Source organism: Lupinus angustifolius, chromosome LG16 (genome assembly GCF_001865875.1).
Source record: "Lupinus angustifolius cultivar Tanjil chromosome LG16, LupAngTanjil_v1.0, whole genome shotgun sequence".
NCBI classification, from domain to species: Eukaryota; Viridiplantae; Streptophyta; class Magnoliopsida; order Fabales; family Fabaceae; genus Lupinus; species Lupinus angustifolius.
Genome location: NC_032024.1, coordinates 20124750 through 20148014, shown reverse-complemented (window position 1 = coordinate 20148014; position 23265 = coordinate 20124750). Strand labels below are relative to the sequence as shown.

Here is a 23265-nt window from a genome sequence, read left to right as displayed (position 1 = left end):
AACAATTATATCACATATATCCTTTAGGCACACATTTGTATGTTATTGATATCTAGAATTCTCCTTTATAAAACCTGGTCCGTCTTATATATCAACTATAGAACACGACGTCCTTTATCACAATCAAGTGTGACTCGACGACAATGATCACCATATTAATATACTTAATGACATATATCAAATATGGACGAGTAACATGGAAATTTCATGCAATATGTTCTCAAACATTTTTATTTCTCATTGGTCATTCTTTAGTTTTTAGTGAGATCAATCCAGAATCATTAATTGTAACACAATAATTACAAACAAAAACCCACAAGTTCAAAATAGAATAATAAATCATCAACTTTATTATATATAAAACTATATAAGATGTTCAAAGTAAACCATAAAACATATTGACTCCCACTGAACTAAGGTATCTTGGAACAACACCCTTACAAGAAATGTGCTAATGAAATACATTAGGTACCAAACCCTTAATCAATGGATCAGCTAGCATAAAATTTGGCCATATATGTTCTATCGAAATTTGTTTATTTTGAACAATTTCTTTAACAACCAGAAACTTGATGTCAATAAATTTTGACTTTGTAGAACTCCTATTATTGTTGGAGTAAAGAACTGTGGATTTGTTGTCACAATAAATTCTCAATGATCTTTCAATGTCATGGACTACATGTGAGTCAGTGACAAAATTCTGCAACCATATGTCATGTTTAATGTCTCAAAACAAGCCATGATCTCTACAACCATGGTTGAAGGAGCTATGAGTGGTGTTTGTTTAGCATACTTCCAAGAGATAACAGTTCTAGCCAACATAAAGACATATCCAAACTTGGAGTGTATATTGTCTTTACATTATGAAAAATCAGAGTCAGAGTACCCAATGATCTCTAAATTCTCAGACCTCCGATAAGTGAGAATGCATTCCATTGTTCTTTACAAGTAACACATAACAAGTTTGATAGTCATCTAGTGATGTATTCCAGGATTGCTCAAATATCTCCTAGTTTACTATCTTTTATGTTGAATCTGTCTAGGACTTTAAGAATGTAGCTCTCTTGTGATAACCTTAGGATACATTGAGAGAAATCTCTTAGTATGTGAATACCTAACATAAAAGAAGCTTCCACAAGATCTTTCATTTCTAAATTCTTCGTTAGAAATCTCTTAGTCTCATGCAATAGTCTCATATCACTGCTGGCAAGCAGTGTATTATTGACATATAATACAGAAATATAAGTTTACTCCTACTGAACATGTGATACACAATCATAAACTTTATTTGTTCCAAAACCATATGAGGTAATAACTTGATGGAACTTGTAATACCATTGACGAGAAGCTTGTTAAGGCCGTTGATGGATTTCTTTAATTTACATATCGTAGCCTTTGAGCCAATTGAAACAAAATTTTCTAGTTGCATCATATAGATCATTTCTTCAATGTCACCATTTAGAAACACAATCTTGACATCTATCTGATGGAGCTCTAAATCAATATGAGCTATTAGTGCCAATTTTATTCTAAAAGAATCTTTTGAAGATACCACAGACGAGGTTTCTTTATAGGTAATGCCTTCTTTCTTAGTGTAGTATTTAGCAACTAGACGAACTTTATATCTATCAATATTACTCTTCAAATCATTCTTGGTTTTAAATATCCATTTGCAACTAATAGGTTTCGCACCTTCAGGTAATCCGACAAGATCTAAAACATTATTATCATGTATAGACTTCATCTCATCTTTCATGGCGTCAATCCATTTTGAGAGTTAGAACTTTCCAGGGCTTGATAGAAGTTGAATGGATCATCCTTTGTTAACCCGATTCCTTCCTCATGTTCTTGAAGAAATACAATATACTCATCAGAGATTGCATTTCTCCTCTCTCTAGTGGATCTCCTCAATGGCACTTCCACATCTTAAGGTTGTTGAATTTTCTCTGTAGGTACTTGAGGGAGAACCTTAATGTTGTCTTGTTCTGGAATATTGCCAGGAATATTATTCTGAACATTATATTCTATCATTGAAGTTGTTCCTTGAATAGTAATAGGCACAAGAACTTTTTCACTGTTAGTGACAGATTCTTACTCAAAGACAATATTTCTTATGTTCTCTTTCTTCCCAAACTCAAATTCCTTAAGAAATCTTGTATTTCCCATATCAAAGAAAAGTCTCGAAGTGGAATCATAAAACTTATAGCCTCGAAAGCGCTTAATATAGCTAACAAAATAACAACTAATTGTTCTTTAGTCTAGTTTTCTTTCATGTGACCTATAAGGCTGCGCCTCAGCTCGACAACCCCAAAGGCTAAGTGTTTAAAACTTTGTCTTTTACCAGTCCAAAGCTCATACGCGGTTTTGTTAAATGTTTTACTTGACACCCTATTAAGGATGTAAATCACGGTCTTTAAAGCTTCCCCGAAGAGACTCTAATAAGGAAGAATGACTAATCATACTTCTCACCATATCCTTAAGAGTTTAGTTTTGTCGCTCAACAACATCATTCATGTTAGGTTTGTCTGGCATAGTGTATTGCACACTCTCTAAGGAAAAGTCCAAAGGGCCTTAGACATTGCTCACTTGATTCGACATATCTGTCATAATATTTACTACCACAGTCAAATTTGACAGCCTTAATTTCTTTCCAAGTTGAAGTTCAAATTCAGACTTGAAAACATCCAAGGGTTGGGACTTCTCATGTATAAGATATAGGTAATCGTACCTAGATTAATCGTCTATGGACATAATAATTTAATGTTGTCCATTCCAAGAAGCCATAGAGAATGTACCACATATACTGTATGTATTAGTTCTAAGACATATTTAGCTCTTCCGACACCTAACTTCCTTTTGTTTGTTTATTTCCCTTTATGCACTCAACACATACTTCAAAGTCTGATAAATCTAAAGGGTCAAGAATTTCATCTGACACAAGTCTTTAAATTCTTTATTTAGATGTATGACCTAAACGTTAGTGCCATAAGGTGGTTGAATTCTCTTTTAATTAACGTTTTATACCACTTGAATTGGTTTGCAGTATTTCATTATTGGAACTAAAAATATCAAGCATGTACATATTATCAATTAAAGAACTAGAACGAACAACATTTGAATTTTGATAGAGACTAACTTTATTATTTCCAAAGAAACAAGAAAAACCAAATTTGTTCAAGCTGGAAATACTAGTTAAATTCTGCCTAAAAGACATCACAACAAGTGTCTCAAATAAATCCAAATGAAAATTAGTTCTGAAATGTAATCTAAAAGTTCCAATAGCCTCAACTGCAACCATTTTGGCATTACTCATAAAGATGAATCTTTCATTATCACTTGACTATCGACACCATAAAAAAAACCCTTTATGAACACGCAATGTGGCACATTTAGGACACTCTTTCTTCATGTGTCATTGCTTCTTATAGAAGTAGTAGGTAAATTCCTCTTCATTCTTCATTTTATTTTGATGAGAAGGCTCTTTTGTGACACCCTTATTGTTCTTTATTTTCTAATTTTGAGAGGTCATAGATAAGTGAGCACTTTCATCTATATGCATTCTCTCTTCATCTTGCACACGATGAGATATAAGCTCATTGAGGAGCCACTTATCCTTATGAGTGTTATAACTCACTTTAAATTGCCTAGAGTTTGTAGGAAGTGAGATCCAAACCAAGTACACGAGCAAGTCATCATCAAGCTCTAACTTAAATGACTTGAGTTTTGATGCAAGATTAGACATCTCCATAACAAAATCTCTTATATTCCTTATGCCTTTATACTTCATGGAGATCAGTTTAGACAAAAGGCTACTTGTCTCTGCCTTTTCATTTTTGGCAAAGTATTGTTTTATTTCTTTAAGGAACTTCCTTGCACTTTGACCCTCAGAAATAGAGCCCTGAAAGGCTTCTATAATAGAGTGTTTCTTAATCATTAGTCACAATAGGTTAGAGCATTCTCATTTCTCAATTTTAACTTCATCGAGATTATCCGGTGTAGAGATGGATTTCTCCATATGAGGTGTTAGATCTAAATCCATACAGCCAAGAATAATTTCTACGGCTTCTTTCGAGACCTTAAAAGATTTCCCATTCAACATTGGGGTACTATTAGCTTGAGCGGAAATATTTGAATTAGTAGTAACAGACACTAAATCCATAGAAAAATAATTAATAACATAATCATATTTAAACAAACAAGTCATGTAATATACCAACAAGATATTGATTTAGAAGTGTAAGGTCCTGCTAGATCTCTGGGATGACCAAAAGGTCAATGATTCAATTCCTAGAAGCGACACTTGTTGGGAAGGATAGCCACAAACCCCGAAAGGGATTAGTTCCTTACCCATAAGGTGAGAGGATACATTTGGTAGTATCAAAAAACAAGTCATATAATATATACAACAAGACATGTTCACATAATAGACTCATTACAAGATACACAATACAACATCAATTTCTAGTCTTTGGATTGAGAAATTAATTTATAAGTAGTACTCTCAATGTAATTATCAAATATTAACAATTAGTTTTGTCAAATAATAGTTTTCTTTTGAACCGACTATTATTCACATGAAAAAAAATTATATTTGTTACATATTTATCATCACAATTATCTTAATATGTGACCAAATTATGTCTTCTTTTTGACCGATCATAATTCACATAAATAATATCATATTAACATCTATGTAATTTGTAATCAAATCAATTTACACAATAGAGGTTAATTTGACAACATATTGTATCAACTAATTCAAAATAAATTCCAGACAAAATAAAAACAATATGAGTCCATTAAAAAAATACAATTTAGAATTAAAACTTTCAGATTTGGTCACTTTCATAATTAACAAATTTAATATCACACTATAGTTACAAATTAAATATGCTCATGCATATAATAAACAAAAATAGCATAAGTTATGTATATATTTGATTAAATCATCATAATATTATATATATATATATATATATATATATATATAGTTTCAAACAGCAACATAATAAATATATATTAAAATTTATAAATTTTCTCTGTTACAATTGTATGGTTACAAGTCTTTTTTACAATTCAAATTTTATGAAAACATATTATTACATTGTTACAATTCATATATTATAATGATTATACTTTTATATTATATGTCGTTATATAATGATTGTACTTTAATATTATACAACGTAACAACTGCATATTAATGTTTCTTAATATAATGGATGCATCGTAACCGTGTGTGTACGGAAGAAGTTAATTTGCTAAACGTTTTATTAATTTCATATTAAATAAATTTTAAAATAACGTACATGACCAATAAATGTTTCATAACATAGTGAAAATATTAATTAAATAAATTTTAAAATAACCTACATGAACAATAAATATTTCATAACGTAATTAAAATATTGATTATACGTTTATATCTATAATGAGCAATATCTAAAATTAAGGAATCAAAAATAACTTTAATTTGAATTATACTAATATTTGGATTAGTCATTTTTCTAATATTATTATTCTATTTTTGGTGTAAAATATCAAATTATTTATTAGCTAAAAATATAGCTGGTACTTTCAGAACTAATAGAAGAAAATTTAAAATTACAAACATATATATTAAAATTATAAATTTGATGGTTAAAATTCCTTTTTTTATAATTTGAATTTTATAAAAATATATTATTACACTGTTGCAATTCAAATATTATAATAATTGCACTTTAATATTATATAACGTTGTGTAATGATTGACCAATAAATGTTTCATAACATAGTGAAAATATTAATTAAGCAAATTTGCACACGACATAAAATCTCTCTCCTCAAATAAATACAAATAATAACATACCTTAAATTGCATAATTATCCATCTTAGATGATTGATTCAATTACAGTTGTGATCTTGAATCAATTTTCTAAGGGATCAAATTGAAAGTCTTAAGTACAATATAATACAAACTAAACTATATAATAAAAAAATATAATCTTAAATCAAAATACAAATTTTTATACATCATAAAATGATATTAAACACAGGAAAAATGATATTATCACAAAATGTATCAAAATAATATCAAAGTGACTATTAAAACACATACAATTTCTTGCTCTAGTTTAGGTAAAATAACATATAATACATTCTCTAGTGTTTATTTTTACACAATTATTTATTTATAAATTGAAAGGAAAATAATCAAAATACCAAATTGTCATGGGTATTATCTTGTTTCTTCCTCTGTATCATCTATCATTGTCTACACAATTTTCAACAATTATATTACAATTTGGTAAAGATAATTCATATGATCTTTGTTAAAATAATGATTACTTTTAGTAGAAAATTCTACAAACAAAATATTAGATACACAAATATATAAAAAACTAAGCTACAACAATGCTTCAAGGGTGAATCAACAATAAGAGACATCAAAGGTGAAATGAAAAGGAAGAATAATAAGAACCAAGAAGATAAAAAATTATATTAACACCTGGTATAGACAATCCATATGTCATTTTCAACAATTATATTATAACCTGGTAAAGACAATCCATATGCTCTTTGTTAAAATAATGATTACTTTTAGTAGAAAATTCTACAAACAAAATATTAGATACACAAATATATAGAAAACTAACATACAATAATACTTCAAGGGTGAACCACCAATAAGAGACATCAAGGGTGAAATAAAATGGAAGAAGAATAATAACCAAGAAGATAAAAAATTGGTGGAAGATAGGAAAAGTGATGAAATGAGGGAGTAAAAAGTAGATAGATGATTTTATGCTTTAGAATAAAATGTGAGAGAAAGATATGGAAGAATAGAAAAAAGTGTGAGAGAAAAATAATGAGTTATTATGTTAAATTGAAACAAATAGTAAAGACAATTTTTCATCTTATGTGTAAGGTGAGGTTGCACAATAAGAAGTAGAGAACTTTTTAGAGGAAAATTTTGCATAAGGTATTGACATGTGTCACTTACTAATATGACAAGAGTTGGTATTGACATATGTCCATTGCTAATGTGGCAAGAGTTTTTTTGTTAAATAGTAATTAGACACCTCAATAACTTGATGAATATAATCTTGAAAGTATAATTAATAAGAGAGAGAAAATAGTACAAGAATATTTTATTTTTTAATCTCAAAGATTTTAATTTAAAGATGAATTAGAATTTTCAAATTTCTCTAATCATAAAACCAATAATTCCTACAAAATATGAATCCAATATTACCTAGGAAAAAGATATCTGATCTATTTGAACTAACAACAAAACGAAAGAAGTTATCATTTGAATTTAAAACCCTAACTTTTTAATTTAGGTTCCAATCTTAAAGATTTTATATAAAATTAATATAAAAAGCTTCAAGTTATTAATTTATACCATAATATTAAAACTCTAATTGAATGAACGAAATGTATACATATGAATTTCATATATTATAGATAAATTTTACATCTAAAATTTTGAATGATAATTGATGAATTATTTTAAACTACCTCATATATAAATTTCTCATGGGGTCTATAAATTTGTACACCATTCTGGATAAGATATACTAATATCATATTAGATTGGATTCTTGGGAGTAATGTCTATCAAAATGGGACTATACATCTATATAATTAATATTTATGTATATAATCGTATAGTAGTACTACGTTTTTTCACTTTTTTTAATTGAAACTACGCAGTCATACTCGTATATATATTATTACAGCCTAGTGTTACCAAACAAAAAGTAAAACACTTTGTTTCCAGTTTTACAAGAGAATTAGGGAAACATTAATCTTTGCCCAGCGCCCTCTGCTTCTCATCATCACAAGGTAACATTGTTTTCTCTTACTATGATCACTATTTGTGGTATGAACTTTATTTTCAGAACACCTCAAATTCTTAAACCCCCTACTTGTCTCTTTGGCCTCTCGTTTTTTTCAAAAGTGTTCTTCTTTTTCTCAATGTTAATTTTATTTTATTTGTTTATTTCTCTTTTAGTTTTAAACTTTTAATAATAATAATGGATACTGGGAATGAATTTTTTTGTAAAATCACAGTACTAAAATTAGACCTGTGTAATTGTAACTAAATATGAAATTTTGGATTTTTATCTGTTTTCAGGATTGTCAAAGTAGAAATAAATAGCATATTTACCATGATTTCCACTGTATAATAACATAGTACAATGGTGATTGCATCATTATGTGATATTTACTTATAATTAATTATTTATAATTCTTAACTGGTCGGCATACTGTTTAACTAGTTAGCAAGGTAGTAGTGTAAGGTTCTGCTAACGGAAAGGTCAGGGGTTCAGAAGTGACACATGTTGGAAGGAAGGAACAGTCATGCACCAATGATTAGTTCTTTATTCAAAGGATGAGGTCGGGTAGTAATACTGTTTAACCAGTTATATGGCCTCTTTTGAACAGGGATTCAAATTTTAACCTAAACTCAGCCACGCCAACATGGAGCATCCCTTCCGTCAACACAGAGCTCATCTACCAATCCTTTACGATGAAATCATATTTGAAATCCTCTCATGGCTGCCAGTCAAATACCTCCTTCAATCAAGGGCTGTATGCAAGTCTTGGAAATTCTTAATCTCTGATCCAAGTTTCGTTAAACTCCACCTTCAAAGATCATCAAAATGTACTAACATCATTGTTAAGTCAAAACTTTATGATGATAAGTACATATTTGCCCAACCATGTGCAGTGCGTTCTTTATTTGAGAAGCCATCAACCACTATTGTTCCTGTAGATCCTTCTTACCGAGTAAACTCAGCGAAATATCGCTTTGCTGGTTCGTGCAATGGATTGGTCTGTTTGATTGGCTCTATTTACTCTAAATATCAAGTAAAGCAAATTTGGGTTCGCTTTTGGAATCCAGCCACAAGGTTAAGATCTACAAAATCACCATCTATTCGTGTTCATTTAACTACCTTGTTCGTGTTTGGATTTGGCTATGATAACGTAACTAACACGTACAAAGTGGTAGTGGTTCTTTGCAATGAAAAATCAACCCAAGTGAAAGTTTACAAAATGGGTGATGGTTGTTGGAGAACCGTTCAAAGTTTACCTATTGTTCCCATCCCTCGTATCAATTATGGAGTGCATTTCAATGGCACTCTTAATTGGTTGGCACTCTCTAATTCTGATACTTGTAAACAATTGGCAATTGTTTCTCTTGATCTTGGAAAGGAAACAGCCTCACAATCATTGCTTCCTTGTCCAAGTGATGAAATTTCAGTGAGCCAACCATCTTTATCTCTTGGAGTTTTGAGGGACGGCCTTTGTCTTTCTTATGATTACAAGGGAACTCATTTTGTTGTATGGAAAACAACGGAATCTGGAGTTCTATCTTGGATTCAATTACTGAAAGTTAGTTATCAAGATCTTCGAATTCGTTTCAAGCTACATGTTTCACAACTATTACCATTACGCTTGTATGAGAATGGTGATATCCTCATAACGCTTAGATACTCTGGTAAATTGCAGGCGATTAAGTACAACTATAAAAACAATAGAGTTGTTCGTCCTAAAATTTCCAGTAGCATAGAATGGATATATGACATTGATTACCTTGAAAGTTTGATTTCACCTATTTGAAATTAGGTTCCTGTATGACAGCTTACTTATCTGAATTTTTGTTAAATATTGTTTATCCATTTTATTGGAATGTTTCTCTATCTATTTACAATTTCTAATAGTTGGAAAGCTATAGTTTTGATAATAGTGTATTTAATTATTTATTGATTATGAGCTGGAAGATGATTTTCCTAATAATTTAACGAAAGATTTGCAAATTCTCCTTTTTTGACAATTGATATGGTGTGTTCAGTTTCTACCTTGAATGGATCTTGCTGTATTTCAGATTGTAACTTTCAAGCCTATCTTGAACACCAAACTCAGTCATGCTTGCATTGGATTTCTTTTCCTGGACACCAAAGTACCAAACTTACTCACTTGCATAGCATAGATTTTTTCCTTCACTGAAAATCTTCATTAATCAACTAAGCTGAGAAGTCATTTTTAATGGAAAAGGAAATAGCCATATATGAAACAATGAAATAGTAACAGAGAAGAAGGGACTACAGAGAAGAATTCAATCACACATTTTTTGCCTTTCTTCTCTTGCCTCTACTCTATTTTATATTACTTCCAACCCTAATAAAAATCGTTCAGGTGAGTTTTGGTTGTCCTTAGCCTTGCACTTTTCCTACAATCCTTCGTTTCCGTATTACCCATCACTAGTCTTGTTCCTTTAACTGAATTATCATTGTCATCTTCCTTAATTGCCCCTGACACATTAGCAAAATCCCTGACTCTCATGTCCATAATTGATTCATCAGCCTACGTAACAAGCACTTGACTGTATAGTGTATAGAGAATAAAGCAGTTTAGCAGCTGTTATCTCTGTTCCTTTGTTTTTGTTGCGCCTACAATTTAGTTAAACCCCCCAAGTGTCAATTGTACATGAAAATGATCTGATACTTCAACTTTATTGTACTGATTCCTCATCATTGCATAATTCATTTTATGTGCATATTCCTGAAGCAAATAAGAGGACTTAGGTTGATGCAATGGTAAAGTTGTTGTTTGGTGACTATGAGATTGTAGATTGAAATCCTTAAAACAGTCTCTCTGCTTATAGAGATAAGGTTGCGTACATCTACTCTCCCTAAACTTTACTAAGTAGGAGCCTCGTACACTGAACCACTCTTTATCCCTTAATCACATTCTTCCATATCCACTTTCAAGCTGGAAAAAAAGGAACATCTTTAATAATGGCAGAAACAGTAAGCAAATATTTTGTTTAGTGAAAATGCTGATGGTGTGTTTGCTTTGAGTTGTTTAATACTTGAACAGTTGAACCATTTGCATCCCTTTGACTATCCTTTGCTACTGTGTATGTGTCTAAATCTGGTTCTGAAACATATAAGCACCAATTTATGAGGGTGTTTATTTATTGTTGGTGAAAAGTGCACTTTATACTTTTTTAAGAACATGTTTATTATATGCTTTTCAAAGTTAACAAAAACGACAAAAATGCTTCTGAGCTAGTGATGAATATTGCACATAGACATGTCACTCGCTGTGATATTGATTGTGCATTCAGTTCTCAGAATGTGCCTAGAATTCCTTAATCAGAATTTGTCTAAAAGAATATTAACCTTGCAATCAATTTGTTTTGGCTTCATATAATGCACCATGTAGTAATTTGAATTACGGATCTCTCCAAATGGACTACATCAAATTTAAAAATGTTTTTTTAATAACAAAATTATTCACATCACAATAGCTGTAATCCATATTGCAATTATTGGACCAGACTGCGACCGGGGAGTCTCTAAGGGTCTTTCCTTCTTATAAACTCTTTCACTCCTCCCCGTATATCCAATGTGAGACTTCACATGAATAAACCCAACAACAATTGTTAAATGATCACAATCACAATACTCAAAACTGTAATTTAAAGCACCGATTACTAGGGTAGATGAAGAGCTTGGCATGTTTGTTGTGAGTTGAACTACCTTATATAAGGCTATAAGCCTTCTAGATAGTTGTTTTGTGAAGAAAAAAAGTCTAAGTGTCTAATTTTGAGTAATTTGATTCAACAGGCAAAGTTTTTTATTGGTGTGTAATGTTGTATATATATAAATAGGATTATAATATTGATGTACTATCAACATATAATTATACATTTATCCATCATTTAATTGTATTATTTATATTTAAAAAGTCAATGGTAATTAAATTTGAATGATAAATGATACAGTAATAACACAAATTTTATATTTCTTATGTTGTCGGTGTATATATTTTTTTCTACTTAAAATTAGTAATCATGGTAGAACGTGAATTAAACACGTGAAAAAATATCCGTTAGGAGAGTTAGCCCACATATCTGTGGATGTTCCTGGCTCAAACATGATTGCCTCCAGTGTGAAGATACCTGTGGGAAACCAAAAAAATACGTCAAATATGTACATGACCCTAGGAGTCGACCATTTCTGAAAAATACTAAAATGTGGCACTTTCGAGATAAAAATATAAGAGTAAATTATACTGACACCTCCTAAGTTTTAGAGAAATTACACAAATCATCTATTAATTTTTTACACCTACACAACCCCCTAATTTTTATGCTTTCATTATACTGATCACCCTTACACGAAAAAATAAGTGTAATCTTTTTAAACAAAAAATGTGATAAATGCAATTTAGTTAAACAAAATATAGTATATTATGGTGACAAGTCCAAATAATATATGATCTAATACATCATTATTATTTTTGGTTCGTTACGATATAGTATAAGAGTATTTAAATAATATTTCTTTAGAATTTTTGATGCATTTTGTAACCAAAAATAATAAAGATACATTGATTTGTATATTATTTGGACTTGTCTCCACATTATATCATGTTTTGTTTAATTTAATTTCATTTATCACATTTTTTAAAAGAATACACTTATTTCTCATGCATGAGTGGTCAGTATAATGAAAGTATAAAAATTAGAGGGTTAGTATAGGTATAAAAAAGTGAATAGTAGTTTATGTAATTTCACTAAAACTGATGAGTGTCAGTGTAATTTACTAAAAATATAATGTTTAAGAAAATTATGTTCGTATTTTGTTAATTTTTTATTTTGTAGCGAAACATTAATTGTGTGATAGGGTTTTGACCTTGTGTTCGCTTTTATTGTGATGAAAGGATAAAACTTATCTTGTTCAACCAACCATTTTTTTTTTGTAATAGTAAGACTTTTTTGATTGGTTGTTTAATGAGATTTCACTAATAATGTAAATTTGGAGTATAAAACTAATATTGGAATTTTTAGAACTTTTTATAGTATTAAGAAGTCATAATGTTAGAATATGTGAGATTCTATAAGAATTAAATGATTAATTGTATAAGAGTTAATCAATTAACATTGTAGTTAACCGATTAATTGAGTTAGTTAGTTAGTTAAGTTTGTTAATGTGAACTTTGTATGCAATAATCAATTAATCAACAGAGGTAATCGATTATCTGGTTAACAGATTTTGTTTTCTATTTTAATTGTTATTATATATAAATGAGTATTCTCCTAATCTTTATAATTCAAGCAATTCATTAATGAGAAATATTATTCAGTTTAAGCTCTCTTTCTCATTCATTCATATTTCGTAGTTCTTGATTAATTAAGAAGTTTCATCCATGGCTCATACCACATTTTTAACATGGTATTAGAGCATACATATTATTTTGATAGCTTCCGCCTATGGCTCCATCATTCCAAGCTTGAAATGATTGTGTTGAACACGATGGTAAGGTTGATGTGAAGGAGCTACAACCAATTGGAGCACCTCTTTATGTTCAAAGGTTTTTAGTGGAATTTGCGGGACGTGAATTGTTCAACTCTTCAAGAATGGAGTACTATGACCAATTTATCATATCCAAGAATCTTTACATTCTTTTCTTATTCTTCGTCTTTTATCCTCGATTATTTCTTTTCTTTATTACTCTATTTCTCTCATTAAACACACAACATTATTATAGTGTGTATTTTTTTCTTCATAAAGCATCATATTAGGATTAAGATTAAGATCCATTTTCTCTCTTTCATCCATTATGATTGGTTTGGTTGGTTAAGCTTCTCTCAAGATAGATGATTAAGCTTTGAATGAAGTTGCTTCTACCTATGGTGGTTAAGCGTCAGTAATGTTTCACCACATTCATATTTCAAGACTGAGATATCAAGATTCGCTCACCTGCAAGAGAAGATATTAGAGTATGTATGATGTCCAACACACTTATTTCAAGCTTGGAATGCTTAATACATTCCAGCTTGCGGGGATGTTAGAATGCGTGAGATTCTGTAAGAGCTAATTGATTAATACTATAGTTAATTAATTAATTGTATAAGAATTAATCCATTAACACTGTAATTAATTGATTGTCTTGGTGAGTTAGTTTAGTTTGTTAATGTGAACTTTGTATGCAATAATTAATTAATCAACGGAGTTAATCAATTATCTGGTTAACAGATTTTGTTTTCTATTTTAATTGTTGATGTATATAAAGGGTATTCCCCTAATCTTTGTAATTCATGCAATTCATTATTGAGAAATATTATTCAGTTTAAACTCTCTTTCTCATTCCTTTATCTTTCTTAGTTCTTGATTAATTAATGGCTCAACCTCATTTTTAACACATAATACTAAAATTATGTTATTTACTTTGTAGTTCTGCTCTATTTTTCAATCTCTATTCAGCAATGAATGCTCCTACCTCCATTAATATTGTCCAAGGTAAATGAATCTGTACATAATCTTATTTTTTTCATTTTCTCAGGAGAAAAAAGAGTGAAACAATTATTCTGTTGTTTCTATAAATTAAATCCATATTTTTTTCTTCTATCCACAAAAAACGGAAACGAAAGTGATTCGGACGCAAATTCCAATGAGTCGCCGGAACATTACCAACCGATATCAGCTGTGGAAGACAACTACGACAACTCGGACGGAGAGCACCACGTCGAGTTCCACCAGCTTCCAAATGGTTAGCCTCTGTTTGGTTGGAGAGAATTAGTAAAGAAAGAGAATGGAAAAAGAATTAAAGGAGAAATAAAATATTTCTCTCATTTGATAGGAAAGAGTAAGGAGAGAAAGAAAATAAAAATGGTGGAACTCACCGACTTTTATTTTCTTCTCTCATGTGAGAAGAAAGGGTAAAAGGGAGAGTTTTTTCTGAATTTCAAATAGTACCTTTAACTTTATTAAATCATCATTATTATTTAAAAGGGTAAAATTTGAGTTTTTTGTAAAACACATTTTCTCTTTCTTGTAATTTTTTCATATTTCTTTTCTACCAAACAATAACCATTACATTGAACTCATTTTCTCATTTCTTTCTTTCCATCGATACTCTTTCTATCTTCTCTCATCCTATTTTCTTCTCTACACAAAACAAAGCATTATTGCGATCACAATGTAGCAAAGAACGGGATCTCTTACCTGGATCTAAACGACAGCGTTAAGCAAAAGATCAGCGATGAAGAAGAGGAAGGAGAAGAAGATGAAGAGAGGATGAGAGAGACTTCGATTCGTAGGGCGTTCAGTGAGGAGGAGAATCAGAGGAGTGCACCGTTGACAGTGGAGAATGCCACGAGGGTGATGGAAGCAATGTGTGGAGTGTCGTTTGGTGGAGTGGCTCCCGATTGGGTTGCTGAGGTTCCGGAGGACTGTTGGATTGATCAGCTTCACAGATTGAGACAGACACCAAACACTTGAACTCTTGAAGCTTAACAGCTCACATAATAATATTTACTCATGTTTTCTCATTTTAAGAATTTGTGTATTTTCTGGGAAGAATATGCATAATGTATGTCACTCTTTCTTATTGGCAGGATGATTCTTTTTGGCTATTGGAAAATGATACATGATAACACTTTCTTCCTAGGGATGGCAACTGACACCGGTGATAGTTATCCGCTACCCGTTTTAAAATATGAGATCATTATCTATACCTGCATCTTACCGCGTGGGTTTTTTGTGAGTGTTTTTGGGCAGTCGCGGTACAATGGGAACTTGCGGGTTTCCTATGTTATTAATGAATTTCTAACTTCCTACTTCGATTATGTTTTGCGTGAGATGAAACTTGATTATTTTGTGCGTTTTTGATTGAACATTTAGCAAAAATGCTAAATTTATTGGAATTTTCTATTTGTGTGATTTGTTACTATTTCCTTAAAAAAAATATATATTTCTTTGCAAGACATGTGTGTTGCTACACGTAATGATATTTGTAGGATGTTTCATCACCAAATTCAATAAAAGATGTAAATAAAGTAAAAGGAAAAGATGTACATAGTTAAATGAAGGTCGGAGTAATGTTTTTTAATTAAAGGTAATATAGTAACCACATAAATAACGGATACCTGCGTGCAGGATACCATATCTTCCAGTACGTACTACAGATATTTTAAAAAACCCGTTTGTAAAATTCGCAGGTACCCGTACCCATGCTCGTACGGATTTTACCTGCAGGTACCCACAGGTACGGGTTTTTTGTCATCCCTATTTTTTACATATATATATCACTTTTTACCCCAATAATATGTTGGTCTAAGGTCATGTTAAATTCCTAGAATGAACATTCAGAAGAAGGCATGAGATAGTATGAAAAAATATATATATCACTTTCTAAGGAGGTGATGATTATTTTGTTTTTTATGAATGATTGTACTGACTTTTCTTTCTCTAGAAGATTCATGAATGTTTGGGCAAGATTACCAATAAATTAGTATGTGAATAAACAGGGCTTAAAGAAGAGTACTTGGAAAAATTAAATCACAAAATTAACTTCTACATTATTGATCAATTAAAAGAATCAAAATTTGTAAAATAGTTAGTAATTACTAATTTGACACTTATTGAACAATTATACAAGAAATAAGTGATAAAGTTCAAGTCTGACGAAGAATAAATTATCCCTTATGTTTTTTATTGTCGTATAAACATGCATAGGAGAACTATAAAAGAGTAACGTGAGGATCGATTCTAGAAAATTTCTTCAGGAATGTGATCCAAATAACAAGTTAACAATTGTCTGAGCCTATTGTTTCTTCCAAGTTTTATTGAACATAAATAATGCTACATTTGGTACAAGTATATAGATCTTAACTCCATAACACACTAAAGTTGATTAGGTGGATATTATAAATAAGATTACATAAACCGAAAAATGCTGGCACCAGGTACAACCACTATTCTAATTCACTCTGTCAATTCGATTAAATATTAACTTCAAAATTGGCACTCAAATCTGACAGTAGCTGCTGGTTGCTTACAAATGCTTCAAGTTCATGTGTGATATCAATTTAGAGCACCCACTTCTTCTCATGAAAAAAGTGATCAGTGGAAGGCACAGAAGGAGCAAGGTCCTGCTCAAGCACCTATATTTTCAATAACAGCAGCTTTGTCCACTCTCTTGAGAATGCCAGCAATGACCTGAAAAGAATCCACATAAGTCAAAATAGAAAAAAGTAGCAGGTTGTTGTGCCCCAAATTTTGGCTACGGGTTAGTAAAACTAGACGACTCGATTTAGAGTGTTAGTGACCAATGGCCATTCAAAAATATTGGTTATCATATAACTAGTATTTGCATTCTAAGTTTTCTACCTTTCCGGGTCCCAATTCATAACCTTTCTTCATCCCCTTGGTTAGAAGAGTATTCACCGTTGTTTCCCACTGAACAGGTGAAGTAACCTGCGAATTTTATTACAGATGTAATTATTTTCGAATCATGTCTTCATGATAAACAGAATTAAAGAAACAAGTATCACCGGCATACCTGACGGGCCAATATCTTCTTTATTGTGTCAGGATCTGCATGTGGCTGTGCATCCACATTGGATATGACTGGTATTTTTGGGGTTCTGATTTCTGTTGCTGCCAATGCTGCTTCCAATCTTGAGACAGCCGGTTCCATAAAACTAGTGTGAAAAGCTCCAGCAACAGCTAGCCGCACCTGCCAAGTTGGGAAATGGCATTATTTCATGGAAGAAAGTTGGCACTGGAAAGAGAAGACAAGGGTACCGAAATTCATACAGTCATTCGAGCCTTGAAAGACTTTGCCTTGCTTTCCAGCACTTCTACTCCTTTAGTGCCTCCAGAGACGGCATAGTTTCCCTACCAAGAATAAAAAACATTCCATAGAAGCTATTCATCATAAAGTTTAGAAGTAGAAGACTGAATTTAGGCCTCTGGGCTTGTTAAAAGACTGATAGAGGAGAGTCTTACAGGACATAAGTAATTGGCAATCTGAACCTTCTCAGCTTCAGGAACTTCCTGATTGACCGCATCACACAATTGCTGGACCTTCTCAGAATCAAGTCCTATCACAGAAACCATGGAACTTTTAGCAGCATCGGAAGCATCCTGGATAAAGGATAAAGGACAAAGGTCATTCACAAGAAATACAAATTACAATCAATAAAATTGATAATGTCAGAAAAGAAACCAACTAGCAGAGTTTGCTTACCTGCATGGCTTCACCTCTCAGCTTGACCAACTTGAGTCCATCTTCAAAGCTTAGAAATCAATCAAATTAAATAAACGAGTTAATAGCATGCCAATTATGAAAAAAAATGAACTTCAAACAATAACACTCTAAGGATTTCAATCACACAAGTTATATCTCTAAAATTACACAATTTAGGTAATTCTCCATTCTATGTATACTGAAAGGTGGCAAATAATGGTTCTAATAGACGGTAATTTCCCACAGGGCATAGGCTAGCAACAACAAATTCATTTAAGAAGTTGTCATCATATTTAAAGTAAGATGAAAAAATTCACATTTAATATTCAGACTCATAAAATCCAAAGTTGGGTCCCTGACACATATCCACTTCATTTCTCTGGTGCCACTTAACTTCAACATAGAGGTGTAGGTCAATATTATGGTACATAGGTTTCATGGCTAAAAAGAAGGTCAGTCTTGATGCAGCAGAAAAGTTGTTTGCCTTGTATCTTAGAGGTCATGAATTCAAATCCTGCAATCAGCCTCTTTGCTTGTAATGGTAAAGATGCATACATCTACCATCTCCATACCCCACTTGACAATGGCGGAGCAACACACAAGGCAGGTTGTGCACATGCACACCCTGGAAAAGAATTGTATGTATTACCCTTATAGTTATTATTTTTGCACCATTGGTTATATAAATTTTGCACCAATGTCACTCCATTGTCCTATTCTGGTACATTTTGGATAACTTAATCAGTGTAATTAAATTCGAACCAATCATCAACTCAGGCAGGTGATATCATATCTACTCTACTCGGTCCATTCATCCACTTAATCAGTGCATTCATTTCTAATCATATCTAGTCCACTCATCCACTTAATCAGTGTATTTATTCCTAATCATATCTAGTCTACTCCGTCCACTCATCCAGTGCAACTTTCCCATATATGCTACATTGAGTCCATTCACCTGTTGACAGTTCACCGCCCAATATTTGGTCCCATGCAACATTGCATGTGTTATAGTTGAGTGATACATGCCGCAACATATGAAAAAACCCAACTAGATGAATGGGAAAACAATAGAAAATCCGTTGTAATAAAAAGTAGTCATTATTTGGCAAATCACCTGAAAGCTCCAGCAAATGCCAGAGCAGTATATTCTCCCAGGCTTAAACCACATGTAACATCAACAGAATCGATAATCTGCTGGCCCCCCTCATGCACACGAAGTAGCTCCACAGCAGCAAGACTTGTGACGTAAATAGCAGGCTAAAGAAGTAGAGAATCAGATGGCAAGCATTACTTCTATAGCAATCTTTATAAGCAATATAAATTACATGAAAAATGGACCAATGAAAGTAAAATACCATAACCAAAACAAGATCATTTTTTCAAATAAAGTTGTTAAATTCTTTTTTTTTCTTTTCTACTTTATAAATTTTGATTAAACAGGAGGTCTAGGACCTGGTATTGAGGAGGGGAATGGTAGGCTAAAATGCAGGTAAAGTGTCCTAGGTGGGATTCAACCTCATTATCAAGTAGTTCCCATAGAAATAGTGACACTTGATATAGCTTCTTGGCTCTTTTCTTACTTTTCAAAATTAATAGCTAAAAATTTAGGACAACTGGATATTTTTCATTGGGTAAAACATAATTGCTTGAGGCACAGGTTGAAAGCAGTCTTTATGCTTGATACTGAAGTGATCAGACAAGAAGCAATATCCATTTATACAATGTCCAATCATTAAACTGAAATTGTCTCAATCAATTATTACGCACATAAGCCAACTCCATAACACAGTACACTCTGGTATACTAGAGTAACCTTCAGTTTTAAATTATCTATATTAGATTAGAAAGCATGAATCATCCATTCATAAACAGCATGCAAATTTACAGAAAACTAGTTTATGCAGCACATAAAACACAAAAGTAACAGTCTTACTTGATGACACGCTTCCTTAATATTTTCTTTGACTTCCAAGTAAAAGCAGTCCTAGGTTTCTTTCCTAACTGAAGATATAAGGATCACATCTTCTGTCCCACAATTTATGTCACTCCATGTGCCATAAGCTGTGATTGGTTGAAATAAATGTATTTAAGTTAAAAATTTAAAAATTAATTTTTTTTATGAACAATCACAACTCATGACACTGGAGTGGCACATACCATGGTTCAGAAGATGTGCTCCTAAGATAGAGTATCATAAACAATATAATGAATATATAGTTAGCTATTAGCAACGTAAATATAAATTACAGGTGGTTTCGATTTAATTATCAATCAAAATTACAAGCTATATATATAAAAACAAAGAAATACCAAAACATTATCAAACATTTTTACATGTCCTTTTGGGATGTAGAAAAAGGATTCTAAGATCCTTCTTGGGAACAATGTAGAAGGATGAGAGTCATTTGCAGTAAAAGTGTGCAACTAACATAATTATAGAATGGAGACTAGATATCGTATATAACTAAGGTAAATTATAGCCTATTTGGTTAACTTTATACCCAAAAAAACGAGTAAGTATCCTCTCCGGTAGTGAAAAGGTGAGTGCTACAAAAACAACAAGCTATGACACTTTCATCATTTTATTTGCAATGAGATAACACTTGCCATTGAAAGCAAAAGGAGAAACAAGAACTCCCCTCTCTACAGTACTTAACTAAAGCATTGAAGTGGAACACCTAGGTAATATGTGCCTAAAAATATAAAAAAATAAAGAATATAAAAAAAAGGATACCTGGCTAATAACTGTTGAATCTAACTTTTCCTTTGGCCCATTGATGCATATATCAAGAAGATCAAATCTAAATACACAAAACATATACTTGCAATCACAATCAAAAACGTCAAATCTTAAAAAAGTATATATAAAATATTAAAAACTTAAAGTTAGATTGTTTCTCTTGATCTTGGAAAGGAAACAGCCTCACAATCATTGCTTCCTTGTCCAAGTGATGAAATTTCAGTGAGCCAACCATCTTTATCTCTTGGAGTTTTGAGGGACGGCCTTTGTCTTTCTTATGATTACAAGGGAACTCATTTTGTTGTATGGAAAACAACGGAATCTGGAGTTCTATCTTGGATTCAATTACTGAAAGTTAGTTATCAAGATCTTCGAATTCGTTTCAAGCTACATGTTTCACAACTATTACCATTACGCTTGTATGAGAATGGTGATATCCTCATAACGCTTAGATACTCTGGTAAATTGCAGGCGATTAAGTACAACTATAAAAACAATAGAGTTGTTCGTCCTAAAATTTCCAGTAGCATAGAATGGATATATGACATTGATTACCTTGAAAGTTTGATTTCACCTATTTGAAATTAGGTTCCTGTATGACAGCTTACTTATCTGAATTTTTGTTAAATATTGTTTATCCATTTTATTGGAATGTTTCTCTATCTATTTACAATTTCTAATAGTTGGAAAGCTATAGTTTTGATAATAGTGTATTTAATTATTTATTGATTATGAGCTGGAAGATGATTTTCCTAATAATTTAACGAAAGATTTGCAAATTCTCCTTTTTTGACAATTGATATGGTGTGTTCAGTTTCTACCTTGAATGGATCTTGCTGTATTTCAGATTGTAACTTTCAAGCCTATCTTGAACACCAAACTCAGTCATGCTTGCATTGGATTTCTTTTCCTGGACACCAAAGTACCAAACTTACTCACTTGCATAGCATAGATTTTTTCCTTCACTGAAAATCTTCATTAATCAACTAAGCTGAGAAGTCATTTTTAATGGAAAAGGAAATAGCCATATATGAAACAATGAAATAGTAACAGAGAAGAAGGGACTACAGAGAAGAATTCAATCACACATTTTTTGCCTTTCTTCTCTTGCCTCTACTCTATTTTATATTACTTCCAACCCTAATAAAAATCGTTCAGGTGAGTTTTGGTTGTCCTTAGCCTTGCACTTTTCCTACAATCCTTCGTTTCCGTATTACCCATCACTAGTCTTGTTCCTTTAACTGAATTATCATTGTCATCTTCCTTAATTGCCCCTGACACATTAGCAAAATCCCTGACTCTCATGTCCATAATTGATTCATCAGCCTACGTAACAAGCACTTGACTGTATAGTGTATAGAGAATAAAGCAGTTTAGCAGCTGTTATCTCTGTTCCTTTGTTTTTGTTGCGCCTACAATTTAGTTAAACCCCCCAAGTGTCAATTGTACATGAAAATGATCTGATACTTCAACTTTATTGTACTGATTCCTCATCATTGCATAATTCATTTTATGTGCATATTCCTGAAGCAAATAAGAGGACTTAGGTTGATGCAATGGTAAAGTTGTTGTTTGGTGACTATGAGATTGTAGATTGAAATCCTTAAAACAGTCTCTCTGCTTATAGAGATAAGGTTGCGTACATCTACTCTCCCTAAACTTTACTAAGTAGGAGCCTCGTACACTGAACCACTCTTTATCCCTTAATCACATTCTTCCATATCCACTTTCAAGCTGGAAAAAAAGGAACATCTTTAATAATGGCAGAAACAGTAAGCAAATATTTTGTTTAGTGAAAATGCTGATGGTGTGTTTGCTTTGAGTTGTTTAATACTTGAACAGTTGAACCATTTGCATCCCTTTGACTATCCTTTGCTACTGTGTATGTGTCTAAATCTGGTTCTGAAACATATAAGCACCAATTTATGAGGGTGTTTATTTATTGTTGGTGAAAAGTGCACTTTATACTTTTTTAAGAACATGTTTATTATATGCTTTTCAAAGTTAACAAAAACGACAAAAATGCTTCTGAGCTAGTGATGAATATTGCACATAGACATGTCACTCGCTGTGATATTGATTGTGCATTCAGTTCTCAGAATGTGCCTAGAATTCCTTAATCAGAATTTGTCTAAAAGAATATTAACCTTGCAATCAATTTGTTTTGGCTTCATATAATGCACCATGTAGTAATTTGAATTACGGATCTCTCCAAATGGACTACATCAAATTTAAAAATGTTTTTTTAATAACAAAATTATTCACATCACAATAGCTGTAATCCATATTGCAATTATTGGACCAGACTGCGACCGGGGAGTCTCTAAGGGTCTTTCCTTCTTATAAACTCTTTCACTCCTCCCCGTATATCCAATGTGAGACTTCACATGAATAAACCCAACAACAATTGTTAAATGATCACAATCACAATACTCAAAACTGTAATTTAAAGCACCGATTACTAGGGTAGATGAAGAGCTTGGCA

The 23265-nt window shown here is 31.8% G+C and overlaps 3 protein-coding genes across 4 annotated transcripts; 2 read left to right on the top strand and 1 right to left on the bottom strand.

Annotated features, from left to right (window-relative positions):
- On the top strand, positions 8438 to 9613 carry LOC109329416 (F-box/kelch-repeat protein At3g23880-like). Its single transcript, XM_019563081.1, has one exon. The coding sequence runs from the start codon at positions 8471 to 8473 to the stop codon at positions 9611 to 9613; it is 1143 nt and encodes a 380-aa protein (XP_019418626.1). The 5' UTR covers positions 8438 to 8470.
- On the top strand, positions 14271 to 15285 carry LOC109329415. The gene is made up of 3 exons (XM_019563080.1): positions 14271 to 14304; positions 14348 to 14554; positions 14990 to 15285. Exons 1-3 carry the CDS (start codon positions 14271 to 14273, stop codon positions 15283 to 15285), a joined length of 537 nt encoding a protein of 178 aa, XP_019418625.1.
- LOC109330338 (malonyl-CoA-acyl carrier protein transacylase, mitochondrial-like) lies at positions 16577 to 20903 on the bottom strand. 2 transcript variants are annotated; one of them, XR_002105659.1, is made up of 9 exons: positions 20775 to 20903; positions 19155 to 19297; positions 18038 to 18086; positions 17797 to 17934; positions 17605 to 17685; positions 17348 to 17524; positions 17176 to 17262; positions 16858 to 17004; positions 16577 to 16664 (listed from the first exon to the last, which is right to left on the bottom strand). XR_002105659.1 is itself a non-coding variant. In XM_019564504.1 (8 exons), the coding sequence occupies exons 1-8, from the start codon at positions 20856 to 20858 to the stop codon at positions 16942 to 16944; spliced, it is 822 nt and encodes a 273-aa protein (XP_019420049.1). In that variant the 5' UTR covers positions 20859 to 20903; the 3' UTR covers positions 16577 to 16941. The 2 variants fall into 2 exon arrangements, 1 of the variants encoding a protein (XP_019420049.1); XM_019564504.1 differs by having other exon boundaries at positions 16577 to 17004.

Bases quoted from the DNA above. Each gene is read 5' to 3' on its own strand.
- LOC109330338 (XM_019564504.1), bottom strand. From the start codon at position 20,858: ATGTTTTGTGTATTTAGATTTGATCTTCTTGATATATGCATCAATGGG. The intron at 17,263-17,347 runs GTATGCCGGTGA...TAAAATTCGCAG, and splicing joins AGAAGATATTGGCCCGTCAG to GTTACTTCACCTGTTCAGTG. The intron at 17,005-17,175 runs GTAGAAAACTTA...GATTCTTTTCAG, and splicing joins ATGAATTGGGACCCGGAAAG to GTCATTGCTGGCATTCTCAA.
- LOC109329415 (XM_019563080.1), top strand. From the start codon at position 14,271: ATGAATGCTCCTACCTCCATTAATATTGTCCAAG. The intron at 14,305-14,347 runs GTAAATGAATCT...TCATTTTCTCAG, and splicing joins CTCCATTAATATTGTCCAAG to GAGAAAAAAGAGTGAAACAA. The intron at 14,555-14,989 runs GTTAGCCTCTGT...ATCACAATGTAG, and splicing joins GTTCCACCAGCTTCCAAATG to CAAAGAACGGGATCTCTTAC.
- LOC109329416 (XM_019563081.1), top strand. From the start codon at position 8,471: ATGGAGCATCCCTTCCGTCAACACAGAGCTCATCTACCAATCCTTTAC.